The sequence below is a fragment of the Ambystoma mexicanum genome, chromosome 14 (assembly GCF_040938575.1).
Source record: "Ambystoma mexicanum isolate Mex_15411 chromosome 14, UKY_AmexF1_1, whole genome shotgun sequence".
NCBI lineage: Eukaryota > Metazoa > Chordata > Amphibia > Caudata > Ambystomatidae > Ambystoma > Ambystoma mexicanum.
The window spans coordinates 603,013,481-603,028,450 of NC_090940.1; the positions used below are offsets into that span (position 1 = coordinate 603,013,481).

General features: G+C 46.4%; 1 protein-coding gene across 1 annotated transcript in view; it reads right to left on the reverse strand.

The window, feature by feature from the left end:
- Positions 1-14,970, reverse strand: part of SERPINA10 (serpin family A member 10) — a 134,225-nt gene that overhangs the window by 94,763 nt on the left and 24,492 nt on the right. Inside the window, exons 3-4 of the mRNA XM_069638341.1 lie at positions 9,119-9,389; positions 2,371-2,518 (exon numbers count right to left, since the gene is read on the reverse strand). Of these exons, the coding sequence (XP_069494442.1) occupies positions 2,371-2,518; positions 9,119-9,389 (419 nt within the window). The remainder of the gene's footprint in view (positions 1-2,370; positions 2,519-9,118; positions 9,390-14,970) is intronic.

Consider the following 14,970-nt stretch of genomic DNA (forward strand, 5'->3'; position numbering starts at 1 on the left):
CCAACACGGCTTGCTGTAGAACATGCATTTGTGCAGATCTCAGTCTGCCAACGGGATGAGAAGGGAGTAACTCTGGGAGATGTCTAAGAAAAAGAAAAATGCCATCAGCAGCTTCAAGAATTCCTCAGGGGGTCGACTACTGGAAGTCTTATATTAAACCTTCTGCAATCAAGACTTTGACCTCCTGGCTCCTGTATTTTAGAAGTTGTGTGGCTTTTTCTGGACTTAAAAAAAGGGCTTAGCTGATACAATACTCACATTTGAGCTGATAAGATCGGGGCGTATCATCCCTGTGCTGGAATCCAGGCACTAGACTGCAATTAGAATCCGCATTAGCAAAGTCAGTGCTTTTGGTTTTTCTTTCGGCAGAAATATGGCCTCTTCTATATGATATGATATATGATATGGCATTTGTAACGCGCCTATAAACAAGCGTTTCAAGGCGCAACAAGGCAAGGAAGGGGGAACAGAGGGAGGACAGAGACAGCGATCTTACTAGGCCAAGTGACATTGAGATCGCGCAAGTGCAGGGGGGGTGGTGCCAGGTGGAAGGTCAGGGGGGCAGTGCTGTACATGGGATCAAAACAATAACAAGAAGTGTGGCCAGGAGGTGGCAAGTGCAAGGATAAGTGCAGACAGAAGGGGTCCAAAAGTGCAATAGGGTGACTGTAGGGTTACAGGTACAGACCCAAGTGCAAGGGTTGCCGGGAGGCAGTGCGGGTGTGCAACTGGGCAGGTAGGGTCCTGGGCCCGAAAATCAGAGGGTAGCCAGGTGACCAGTGCAGTATCAGATAGGAAATCAGCAGGGGAGAGGAAGAGAGAAGGCAGAAGGGAGGTCTTGAGGTGCTTCCGGAACCAGAGATGGTTCCCCTGGAGTTTCAGAGAGGCAGGGAGGCTGGTCCAGAGGGAGGCACCAGGCGAAGAAAGAGATCTACCACCAACTCGTTGCTTGGAGAAGCGACTGACCCTGAGGGAGTTGGTGTTGTAGGTGGTGCAAAGAGATTGAGTAGGAAGGTATTTACGACGAGAGAGTTGGAGGTATTGAGGACCCAGGCCCCAGAAGGACTTGTGGACAATGCAGAGGGTCTTGAACTCAATCCTTGCAGCCACATGGAGACAATGCAGAGATTTCAGTGCTGGAGAGATACGATCCCTGGCCTTGAGGCCAAGGACAAGTCTTGCAGTCAATTTTCTGGATGAGTTGCAGAGGCAGAGAGTAGAAGCAGGCAGATTTAGAAAGAGGTTGTTGCAGTAGTCCATCATAGAGAGAACCAGAGCTCTAGAGACGGTGAGCTTCTGGGGGAAGGAGAGGAAAGGAAGAATACCTCTAACGAGGTTCAGTTGGTAGTTTGACTTCTTAGAGACATCAGAGATGTGAGGAGAAAAGGAGAGTGTGGAGTCGAAGATGACCCCATGGTTCTTAGCCTCACAGGTGGGAGCAGGAAGAGGGCCAAGAGAGGCCAGCCAGAGAGTGACAGGAAAGGAGGGTGCATGTGTGCAGATGAGGAGAATCTATGTCTTACTGGCATTAAGGCAGAGATCGTTGGCGGCACAACACTCCTGGGTAGTAGACAGACAACCAGAGATGAGAGAAGGAGAAGAGGTGGCAGAGAGGAGCCTAAAAACGAGCTGACTGTCATCCGCATAGCACTGAAAGTTGGAGCAGAGAGCGGCAATGCGGTGGGCGAGAGGTGCCAGGTATTGGTTGGACAGCCAGGGAGAAAGGTTAGACCCCTGGGAAACACCACACGTAGAGAGTGAGATAGAAGAAAGGGAGGACCCAAGTTGTACCTGGGAGGGTCGATCAGAGAGGAATGAGGTCCGCCAGGCCAAGGCCTGATCAGTGATACCCAGGTCATCACGGAGACGATTGAGCAGGATGGCATGGTTGACCGTGTCAAAGGCAGAAGAGAGGAAGTGTAAGATGAGGACAGAGGGGAGATTAGAATCAGAGATTCTAATCATAGAGTAGAATCTGTATGCTTACAAAAAAAATACAACTAATACAATGTTTGTGTTGGTCTTTCATGATTTTTACAAAACAAAAGAATACCAGTATTTACTTACAGTCTTAAGCTTTTTTCAAAGCAAAGAGGGGGGGGGCGGATAAGCCCCCTACATACTTTGCTGCAGGGGTATGGGCTTGGCCGCTGCATTGCTTAGAAATCAAGCAGACGTCTCTATGCTTCTGTGGGACGTTTTGATTAAACCGGTAGCTACCTAATAGATGTAATTAACCTGTTCCCTTCCTGAGAAATGATTTATGATTTAGCAGGTGGAATTGTCTGCTCAAAATCACAGTAAAAGTATTTTGACAGCATCCCAATCCCCATATGTTTTGTTGCTTTCCATGCCCTACTTTCATATTACCTTGTCCAGCTTGAGAGGTGGTCCTGCAGCAATGCCGGAGAGATTGGCACGGTGATCAAACACATCTGTGATACCCAATGCAATCATTGCCTCTTTCAGGTTCATGGAAGGTGAGATGGAAAACTTTGGAAGCCATAGTTCTACAAACCTGTGGCAAAAGAAGAAAGCATACGTTTGAGTCAATATCTTTTTTTTTCCCTTGGTAAACCCCCATTGGAAAATATGCAGAGATGTCTGGTATTCGGAGTACAGGTCTAAAACAGGGGTTTGCAGACTTTTAACTCGCCAGATATTTTGGACTACAACGTATAGCCCTTGCCAGCATACTCAATAGTGAGGGATCCTGGGAGTTGTAATGTGAAAAATGTGGGAAGCCGCAGGTTGCAGACCCCTGGTCCTTGATGTAAATTCCAGGCTATGCTACAAGGCTGCACCTCCACCAGTGCCTGTGTGTAATTTCCTGTTGTATCAGGATGGATGCAATGATTTTTTGTTTTTTAGATTTAAAACATGTTTTAATATGATGACATGTTTATGCTCATTTTTTTTAAACGTGTGCGCTATATTGTATGTCTGTGAGCTAGGTGATGCTGTGAGAATGTTGGGTGGAATGTAGCAACTGTGTTGATGGAGATTCCATGAGTGAATGTTGGCCAGGACTTTGTGAACTGGAAAAATGCATACTCCCTGTGTTCCTATCTAGGCCTCAATCTGTAACTGAAGAATAATGTACATTTCCTGCTGTGTACTTACCGTCTCATGTCTGGTTCCTGAGTCCTTGCCCCCATGCTGATTACTTCCAAGGGTAATTAACCAGGACGTGCCTGCTATTGGCACAAGGGAGAGAGGCACTGCACAGGATCTCAGACTTGATTCACCAGTAAAAGCCCACTTTCCATTGTGTGCTGCCAGTGCCTTTCACCACTCTGACCATTTTTCGCTCATCTGCTTTCCTTCACCCACCTCACTCATCCCTACCTTGGCCACCCACACCCTACAGCCCACCGCACACACTTGCCACCCCCTTCTCCCTCATTCCACCTTTCTGTTGGCCACTGCTTAGTCCCTCTGCATCCCCTCCCTTCTCGCAAGATGGGTACCAGTAACATAGAAAATAGACTTGCTTCCTTTTCTTGGTTACACGGTGGCCATCTTTTCTATTTTTAAGGGAAAGCAGGCTTGCACTGTTGACACAGACTGTTTTTCCTTAAAAAATAAACTGGCACCCTGGAGGGATCCCAGGAGTGCTTGTTGCCTTAGGTATCTCACAGGTGGGTGGTCATGGTCGATATTGGCCATGTGCCCTTGCCAAGGCCTTAGTTCACTCAGACCCACAAGGGCCCGGCCTGGGCGGCAATTTCAGAAAAGTCCACCCACAGACCATTTAATGATACATTAGATACCTGAAAGTACTACTCAGCCAATCAAGTGGTACAGAATGCGATAATTACCTGCAAGTGTGGACCCACATTATGAAGCATCTAGTGCTCGCTACACCCGTGGCCTCCACCCTTTCACTCACTGTGCCTCCTCAGTCCTTCCTCTCTGTCACCTTGCAGTCTCCATCTTTCCTGCTCCCTTGCCCGCATGCACCAACTCCTCGCTCTCCTTACCTTGCTTGTCTGCTCTTTTCTGGCTCTGAGCCTCTTTTCGTTGATGCAGTAAATGTGGGCTTGTTTTCATGCAAATGCTGGTGTGACAGATTATTCCCTGCCCAACCATTGACATCCGCACTCTGCCTGTGGCGTGTGTGATAAACCTGAGGGTATCCTCACATCTGCTCCCCCGGGATCCTCTGGTCAGATGGCCAGGGACAGGCCATTGCTCTTGGATCCTGACCTGGGGGCCGACAAGCGAGGGAGGATCACCTGACTGGAGGATCCTTGGGAAGTGGAAAGAGGGTACCTGATGGCGAGACATGGGATCACCCCTTTCCTGACAGTAACCTACCCTCCCCTCCCTTAGCGTTTATCAGCTATTTTCATTCTTATTTCCTTGAGTCTTACAAAAACCACCTTAGTACTAAAAAGAAGAAATGGCCACTATGAGTAATGCAGATTACCCACTGCAAAACCCACTTTGGTACTGTGATGAAGAAGCGAGGATCAGAGGCCTCATCAGAGTCAGGCAGGGCACTTTAATAGGTACAGGCAATATCAGGTAATTAATGGTAATTCGAATCACTTGCAGCCCATTTCTAATCAGGGAGTGTATAAAATGTGGGAGCAGAAGAGAACGAGGAAGCAAGGGCAGGAGTAGGACTGTGAGCAGCAGGAGACTCATAAGGAGAGGTGGTGGTCTAGGTGAAGCCAAGACGAGGGACCCAGAGGAGCTTGGCGCTGCATGTCCCCGAGCCTGGGAACCTCTCAGGTGTGGAACTAGCAGCAGGAGCTGCTGGTGAATGCTGAGCCCAGAGGACACGGTCTGTGTGAGAAAGCCAGCGACGTAGGTGATGGTGAAAGCAAGAGCGAGAACGAGACAGAGAAGCTGCACACCAAGCAAGTGAGTCTCGCCTCTGTGAGCGTCCCTGCTTCCCAAGAGAGAGGAGGAAGCCGCGGGAGCCACAGAAATCTGCTACAAGGTAAGGGGAGTGTCAGAGAAACACTCCGAAGGACTGGAAGCAGCTGATGAACTCCAGTGAGTAATGAGCTGTAGTGCACTACCGAAAAAGCATATATCAAAAGCTGAAGTGAATGGAAACAATCTGTTGAACGAACTAACAATGAATGAACATTTATTGAATACCGAACTAAGCCGAAGTAATACATTGAAAGCAATACAGCAACTTTTAAATAATGAGCCGCCATTTACAAACCTGAGTGATGAATGTCAGAAGGGGTCTGAGGCTTTGACCTTGAGGTTGAATGTGGCGAACAGGGCTAGTGAGTCCATGCTGTGACTCTTTACTGACTTTGACAAGAAGGGCTGAAGTAGCCCACGCAATTCAAATTGAATTGTGCTACTTTCTTGCCAAAGGATCACCTCAAGAATCATTTGCACTAGTAAACCATTGAACATCAGCTGGTGGAAGCCTATGGTGGCGTGACCTGTGATGGGTGGACCGTGTGGTCTGACAATTGCGCCTAGACCATTGGGTTTCCATGTGTCAACTTTGTTAACATCAAAATTCTAGTTGCAATCAAGGCAATTGGCTTCTGGTTGTGTGGCCTGTGATGGGTGGACGTGCAGTACGACAACTGTGTCTATGCCAGAAGCCACAAAGGGGTTTACAAGTGACGAGAGGTGTGAGGTTTTGGTGATACTAACCAAAGGAGGGGTCAAACAGACCCTTTGTTTTCTGACACAACTATTGTGAGAGTGACTCTTGGCGAAGGGAACCCTGAGAGGTAATGTCTGGAGAATCTTTGTCTTGGGGAAGGGAGATATGAGACAACAGCGTTGTATGTACTTTGCTATTGCATTTGAACTTAGGGAAGGGAGACCCCTAAATCTTCGTTTTGATGTGAACTGTGATATTTAGGAATCTACGAAAAGGTAACTTCAGTGCTGGTGTAGTCCTTGTTGAAAAGAAGCCATATTGAAACTGTGTTAAACTTCAATTGGAGAACTTTTAAATTCATGGAAATCTGAATTGACATTCTTTGAACATTTTGGTTTTGGAACACTGATTTTGGTTTTGAGAGCATTTCCCCACTAGTTTTGTTATAGTTGTGAGGACAGCATAGGGTTTTGACACAGAGTTTTGCTTTTGGACTTGCTGACATAGGGCCTCATTACAACCGTGGCATTGGACCATGGTGCTATTAGCACCATAGTCCATGCCGGATTCTGCCATGGTGGATGGCGGATTTACCGCCCCATTCCAAGGTTGGCGGGGCGGTAAATCCCCATTCACCATGGCCCCTTCCCCATTCCCATTTTTGGCCCATAGGGCTCAATGGGAATGGGGAAGGCGCTAATTACGGCACCGTAAATTACGGTGCCGTAATTAGCACCAAGGTCCCTTAGCGGGTTGGACTTTAACGCCTGCAAAAAGCAGGCGTTAAAGTGTGAATCGGGCGTTAAGGGTTTAATGGCGCCACAGCCTTTTATGGTGCCGTTAACCCCTTAACACCAGGGTTGTAATGAGGCCCATAGACTTTCCTTAGTTCATTTAGGCTGGGAAATCCTGCCATAGTATAGAGTTAGTTAGGCATTACACCGCCCTGAATTTTAATAAAGTTGTTGAAACTACAGTTACGTTGTGTGTGTCATCTCTCTTGGTACCATGGCTGTCTGACACGCGCCGACCACCTAGTACCTCGTTTTACCATCCCCTCCCACCCAAAATCTAATCCTGTCTTTGCCTTTTGGCGAGTGCCAATATCTATAATGCCTTCTCTAGAGGAACATTACCAGAGGGTAAGTCTTTCTGCAGACGTTATTATCCCATATTGGTGTTTTTGCTCTCATTGCCTAGTTTTATGGAGCTCTGTGAGTATTGCAGTCAGGGTCTATGCCTGAATTTAGAAACGATATCAAACACTGCTCAACATGGCCAAATTAAAGTGAACTTGAGCCATAAAAGCACAAGTAAGGCCAGTTAAGCACAATGTGTGCTTTCTAACAATTCTAAAATTGATTCTGGACATGGTGACAATAGGCCAAGCTACCAACGTTGGGACTGAAGTGTTAATGGGTCTGATTATGAATCATCGTAGTCTTTGGACCTTTGACCTCTGCAGAATAAAAGGCTTAGACATCACTCTGAGAAGGCCCCATTTTGGGACCTGTGTTGTGGTAGATAGATTTGTTTCCAAATAGGAGAGAAATACTTACAATATGTGCAACATATTAACATCACAACTGGATGCAATATTGTTACAATGTTGCAGTTTGCACATATTTAGAATATTTAATAGAGGGTTGTTAAATATTATTGTTAATGTACTTTGTGTCTAACATGATACATTTTAAATCTGCATACATGTAGCAACATCAAATTGTATGAATATAATATGAGAACACATTATGCAACTTAGTACAATGAAATTTAAAGCACAGACGTTTCATATATAGAAAGACTTTTGAATGGGAAATCCTTTTCGCTAGGTTTTAGCACACTACATGAAAATAATACGTGGACACATTTTTGTTTGAGCTGGTTGGCCGAGGGAGGGGTATTGGTTGGCAAGGAGACAGCTGAAACTGCACGGGGTGTCTATTTTGGCCATAAATAAAAGCACAGGTCCAGGGTTTTTTCAGCCTGGAAAAATTGTTAAGCAGTGGCAGAGAAGCGTCGGCCACCTGGTACTGTCAATCTGGGGGAAGTGGCAAAATTTGTAACCGGATGTCTGGAAGCGAAGAACGGCCGCTGGCCTGTAATAAGGTTAAATGGAGTAGCAAGGAAAAGATTATAAAAGGAACAGAGGCCACATGAAGTGAATTGATAGTTGCATGCAATGAAAAGGTGAGAGAAATAAATGCCAAAAAGAAATATCTAGCGTGTCGGAGTGCATGGAGAAATTATTTCAGTGCCTGATCAAAGGAGTTTCTTTATGAGCTCTCCAGAGCCTCGTACAAAAGTGTCCATACGTAAACCATGCGTGCCAGATTTAGCATTGCAGGTCTATGATCAAGTAGAAAGCTGTACTAAATATGTATGTCTTGGGGGAAGAAACCCTAGAAGAGGGTTGGGCTTGAATCTGCAATGTCATGAAAATTGCATATTCAAGTAAATTGTCCTGTAGTGAAAGGCAGCCAATGGGATTGTGGGGATTAGATTTCCTTGTATAGGGCCACACCATTTGTGTTTTGGGTAATGACTTGTAAGGGAACACAAGGGACCTGTGGGAGTGTGTTAAGTGTCCTGGAAATGTATATATATATACTGTATCTGTTCTGTGCTTGGAGAGAGACTCTGGTTAGTTCCACTTCAAAGAGTTGTGTAGCCTCTCTCCCAGCAGCCGATGTGAAAATAAACTTGGTTTAATGACAACGTGCATTCGCTTCATTTTAAGAAGCAGGATGTTTTGGAGTGCAGAGATCTGAGGTCAACCCTTAAACCTGTCACCCGCAGATCACCCGCAGATCACACGCACATTTCTGAAAAGGGTTATCAGCCCTCAAAGCTATCCTACCAACATTCACAATGTATACAAGTCTCTTATTTGGGATCTTGAAGATTATGTTCCTTAAATTGAAGGAAGCATCAGCACATGACTTCACTTTCCAAATAAGAAGGAAGATCTTTAGGCTACATTATGAAAAGTGTGTGGATCCACACAGTGATAATACATGTTTAAATGTTTTGCTTATTATAGCATACATGTACCATGTGATCGTATTGTGAATAACGTCAATCCACTGAATTATTGTCAGCATTCTTAAGTACCAGTACCCCAAAATGCATCATCCCAAAATATGCTTCCTTCATTTTTAAGTCCACTTGTATGTCTTTCAGTAAATCCTCAATTTAGCACATGTTGGTAATTAGACTCCCTTGCTCCCTGTTAGCTTGCAGATGAAATGAAGAAATATTTTCAGACTGTGGCTAATCACCTACTCAGTAAACCCTTACATCCATCTAAGGGATGCATGACTTAATTTGAGTTTATCTACATGTCATTAGTATGTACACAGCATTTATCCTGAGGATAATGTTGATTCGATCTCTTGGGTTCTGGACTGATTCTGCCATCGGGAAAGAAAATAAAGGGCGCCTGGCAAGGTCCTGATATGCCCAGGTGGGTACATATATTGATAACACAAATAATCAGGATGCGAGATCCTCTGCCATCGACATTACCACTCTTTTGATTGTTTCTTCCATCTTGTGAAGGTTTCCTCTGACAATGCATCCTCCACCACTTTCATTTTGCCAGGTTGGGGCAAAACAATCATCATGGACGCATCTCCCATGTACGGCAGTTGGATCACACTGCATGGCAGCACCGTATCAAATAATACTGGGTGCACTTTAGTTTGGGTCATCATGGGAACCCTGACCGTGGTGCCATCATCCTGAGTGAAATTCTGGGTTGTGGTGGACTCTGAATCGAAGGGATGCTGCCATTTCCCTAAAAAGACAAAAGTAAAATATGACGGGATATTTGTAAATTGAATGGTATACCTGTTCTGATATAGACGCCATATATTTTATTGGTCTCCACCTCGATCATCAGGATCTTTGTGCCAGAGCTTCTTTGTCCCATCACACACATGATAGACATTAGTCATTTCTGATGATGGCTATGTCCTCTGACACAGTTGGGTTATCTGGATAGCATTGCTAAATGAGACATGAATTGTTTTGGACTGCTATCACATGAAAAATGAATTTAGTCTCAAATGTATAAGCATCTATTAGTTTCCAGTATGAATCCCTTTTCGTGGGGCAGGCAAAGCCATGGACTGCTGCAATGGAATTCAATATTTATGTGCAACCTAGCAGTGTGTTATCAAAGTGCTATCAATGCATTTTTATGGCACATGGGCTTATAAGGACTGCTATGATGGGTGTACGGGTGCAGAAGTAAGACTCTGACAGAGAGGGGTCATAGTGTTTGCGATAATTGTTTATTCAAAGGTAAAAAGGAAAGGAACACCCTATCTCACCCTAACTCTAAGAGGGGGTTCCCTGCCTCAACTGAAATAACTAGCGTCAGAATGTCCAAAGCAAAAGTCTCAATGTCCAGTGTCAAAATCCTAACTCTGTCCCTTACACAGTAAAGTAACTAAATAAAGGAGATGTCTTCTTGGGCCAGAGGAATGACTCCCTTCCCGTAGACAAAAAGGCAGTTCTTGTCTTGGAAAGACTTTCTCAATGTGGTTTCAGCCAGTCATTAGCTTTGGGGGAAGTGTCTCGCTTTCCCCAGCCTTCCTCAGGCTTACAACATAGTTCCTTGGGGTCCCAGACCGTGTTTGGCAGCTTTGGCTTCCTCTCACCAGACACTGCACTGAAGAAGAACAGCCTGGATGCTCTCTCAAAGCTGTAGTGGGTTCCTAACCCTGGTGTGCAGTTCTGGTTAACCTCTACCAGATATTGCGACATAGACGTGTTGCCTGGATGCACTTTCCAAGCTGTAGTGGGTCACTGACCCTGGTGTGCAGACCTGGTTGCCTGTCACCAGGTACTGCGACGAAGAAGAATTGCTCAGATGCACTTCCCTAAGATGTAGTAGTTCCTTGAGCCTTATGTGCAGACCTGGTTACCTCTCACCAGATACTGCAGTGAAAAAGATGAGTTTGGATGCCTATCCAAACTATTGTGGGTCCCCGGACCTGGTTGGCAGACCTGGTTCACTAACCTGCCAGATCTTTCCTTCTTTTATGTTAGACAGTCTTGACTTTCATGTAGTCTTTCTCTTGGGTCCCAGACCCTTGTTAAATTATTGCCTTCACTTTTCTTTGATTCAAGCAGTCTCGGTTCCCAGACATGGTAGGTAAATCCAGACCCAGCCTTTTCTGTGTCTGCTCTCTTGGACCACCCAGCAAGCGCCTGCCATCCCAAACCTCTCTCTGGGGCTCACCAGCATTTTCTTGGCAGGTTCTGATCTCCTTTTCTCTTGGTTGGGTGCTGCTACTGTTCTCGTGGCTCGGCTCAGCTTGATACTCGGGCAGCAGCCCTCTGGCGTTCCCGCTTCCCTCACCTCTATCATCCCAGGCCCCTCTCTGTCCGTATCTCCTCTTGCTTTCTCCTGCTTCTCACTGTTCACTCCCGCTGAGGTTTCTAGATAAGACCAGTCTATGAAAGTCTTGTCAAAGCAGGCGCTCCCATGCTCTTGCAGAACCATCAAGGACCACATTGACACCCTTGCTCCAGCCTGGCTGATTTCTGCGATCACTCTTTTGCCATGGGAACCTTCCCCTCCCCCCTTAAGCACTCCCTTGTGCACCCCCTCCTTAAGAAGCACTCTGCCGATCCTTCCTCTCCAGCAAACTATCGCCCGATCTCCATCACTCCTTTCCTGTGCAAACTCCTGGAAAAGCTGGCCATCTCCCAGCTTAATCTACATACTGAATCTGTTGGTTGTCTCCATGACCACCAGTCTGGCTTCAGAGCTGCCAGAAGCAAGGAAACTGCTCTCCTGAACACCAGTGAAGCTCTCTAATCTAGACTCTAACCTTCCTTCTGTCCTCATTCTCCTCTCTGCTTTGGACACGGTCAACCACGCCATCCTGTTCAATCATCTCCATGACAGCTTGGGTATCTCTGGTCAGGCCCTTGCCTAGTTAACCTCCTTTCTCTCAGATCGACCCTCGCAGGTCCAACTTGGGTCTTTCCTCACTTCTATCTCTCTCTCTCTCTCTACATGTGGTGTCTCTCAAGGGTCTAACCTCTCTCCCTGGCTCTTTAACCACTATCTGGCACCTCTGGCCCACCACATCTCTACCTTCTGTTCTAACTTTCAGTGTTATGCAAATGACACCCAGCTCCCCTTCAGGCTCCCCTTAGCCTCCTCTGCTCCTTCTCTCATACCTGACTGTCTGTCCGCAATTCAGAAATGGTGTGCTTCCAGTGATGTCTGCCTTAATGCCAGTAAGACCAAGATCCTACTCATTGGGACACCTGCTCCCGCCTTCCCTCTCTCACTCTGGCCGCCCACCCTGGGCCCTCTACCTGCACCTTCCTGTGAAGGCTAAGAACGTTGGTGTCATCTTCGACTCCACCCTCTCCTTCTCTCCCCACTTCTCTGACATCTCTAAGAAGTCACACTATTAGCTGCACCTCCTCAGAGGTATTCTTCCTTTTCTCACTTTCCCCCAGTAGCGCACCGACTCCAGAGCCCTGGTGCTCTCTAGGCTGGACTACTGCAACAGCCTCTTTCTAAATCGGCCTGCCTCTAGTCTTCGCCCTTTACAACTAATCCAGAACAGGACTGCGAGACTTATCCTTGGCCTCAAGCCCCGTGATCGTATCACTCCAGCTCTGAAATCTCTTCACTGACTCCCTGTGGCTGCAAGGATCAAGTTCAAGACCCTCTGCATCGTCCACAATGCTTTCTTGGGCCGGGTACCACACTACATCAATCTTTCTCTTCCTAAGCATCTACCTTCTCGAGCCCTATGGTCATCCACCTGCAACTCTCTGAGGGTCAGATGCTTCTCCAGGAAGAGAGTGGGGGGTAGATCTCTGTCCTCTGCTGGGTTCTCCCTCTGGAACAGCCTCCCTGCTTCTTTCAAACTTGAGCAGGACCACCTAAGTTTCAGGAATCAACTCAAGACCTTCCTTTTCGCTTCTGTTTTCTCTCTCCCACTCCATTGCTGATGACCCTGTCAGCTGCACTTACTGGTTACCTGACCACCCACTGAACTTATGGGACCAGTTGACCTTGCACTGCCTCCGGGCCTCCCAACCACTTAGGGACTGCATCTTCAACCCTACAGTCCCCTGACTCCCTGCACTTATCAGCCACCTCCCTGGCAGCACTAATGAGTTCCTTTGCACTCTCCCCTCTCCCTCCTCCGCCCCCGGCACTTGCTCCATCTGAATGACACAAGGCCTAGTAAGATTGTTGTTTTGTACCCCTTCTCTTCCCTTCCTTGTCTTGTCGCTCCTAGAAACACTTGTGTACAGGCGCGTTATAAATGACTTATCATATCATATAACCTTGGGTAGCGGCTACACCTCCCTGGCCTCATCGAAAGGGCATCCACCCCACACCCCAGGGAAAAAGTGACGACATCTGGAGATTTGTCACATGGAATTTAATCTTGAATTTATTAGCAGTGTAATAGGGTGCTCTATCGATGTGCTATCAATGAGTTTCATGGGATGTGGACTACTATGAACTGCTAGATGGAACTGAGTCTTGAATTCATGGGCAGACTTGTAGAGTGCCATCAATTGGTTTTCATGGGGTTGTTGGAATATTACAAGCACAGGGGTGAAGGCGTGTTCCCAAAGTTACATAGTATTGAAGGTTTTTTTACAAAGAAAAGGTAACAATTAAGAGTAACTTGAAACATAGTAAAGTTCATATAGTTGTTAAATCAGGCAAATGGTCATCAACCTTTGCCCCTCTAGAAGTTTTGGTCTGCAACTCCGAGAAGCTTTAGCCAGCAAATTTAAAGATATGTAATCGTGGGAGTTGTTGCAAAGATCTGAAGAGCCAAAGGTTGCAGAAACCTAGATTAGGGTTACGTTGAGGTAAGTGCCACATCAGAGCTCCCAAAGCAGGATGGTGCGATGGGTAGTGTTGTCAAGCTCTGATCTGGTACAGGCGAGCTGAATTGGTGGCACCTTGTTGTGATCATCAGTCTGAGTGAACTGGGACTCTTTCCATGTTGCAGTACCAAGCTTTGCTGTTGCCACGAAACCTGTTTGGATTCCTGATTTCTCCCTGGCTACTTGTGTTATGATATGATATGATAGGTTATTTATAATGCGCTTAATACCCAGAGGTTTCTAAGCGCGGACCCGGGGATCGAACCTGTGGAGCTTTGTGTCGTCTTGCTTTCAAGGTGAGCACGTTGCCCCTGAGCTATCCTCCCGAGACTGTTGACAATTCTCTCTCAAAACAAAACACCAGTCACTAGTAGTGTGCTACCTTTTGTTTTCTACCCACTTTTGCAAAGGACACCACACTCGTATCTCCCTTTTTAATATGGCCACAAATATTTCCCGTCCTTTTTTGTTACTACTGGTGTATTTATTGAGCATAGAATTTAGCTTCAGGAAGCAGCAGTGCTTTACAATCATAGGGGGAAGAACACAGTGTGGGAAGCAGAGAAACCCGGAAGTGGGGAGCTAACAATAGGGGGGTTTCCCCATGTAATATATTCTTTCTGGACAGTTTTCCTATCAATGACTCATTGGGCTACACCATTAGTCTTTTTGACATACACGGTAAGAGTTTGAAGCAGGTTTTTGCATCAGCTTTTCCATACCAAAGGATTTTATAGTTTTTGGCAGGTGGAGCTGGGAAATAGAAATGGTTACCTTTCTGCCTGACTACCCACTCTGCCTGCCGAAAAGTAATGCATAAACCGCAGCATCTGATTTAGGTGTAGGCTGTAAGGCATATTATTCCTACCAAATCCACCAGCTTTCTAGGGCCTCATCCTCATGAATGCTATTACTGCCGTATTTACCACTCCGCGCAATCTCGAGATGGGCAGAAAGTGGGAGCTTTACCTCCAGCTTTTTGCTGGAGGTAAAAAACACCCCTTTCCCCCGTTTTCAGCGCTATTAGCGCAGCGCTAATTGCACCAAGCAACCACCATTGGGTGGTGCCAATGGGAATGGCGATTTACCTCCCCACCGCAACTCATCCAGCACGCATTGCGCCGGACCGAGTTGTTGTAGCGCTAATAACGTTGGGCGGTATCCCAGCGCAATTACTGTCCAACTCAGGATGAGGCCGTAGTAACTTATTTCCATAGAAAACCATTGTAAACGTTTCCCACCTTGTGGACGTGGTGGGGGGGCATTTACATTTATTCACAACATGCTGGGCAAAGAATGTGGGTGCACACTCGTCCACGTGTCTGGGGATGCTGTTGGTACTCTTGTTCAGAGGAGAATTGCCTAGCATTTCGGTGCTGGACTGCCCCAGGGCAGGACAAATACTGATATATTTGTAATATTTCTTCCCTGTGAGAGATAGTGAGCTAAAGACTCTGGGTAAGTCTCTTCTAACCAGGACTAATGTCTTC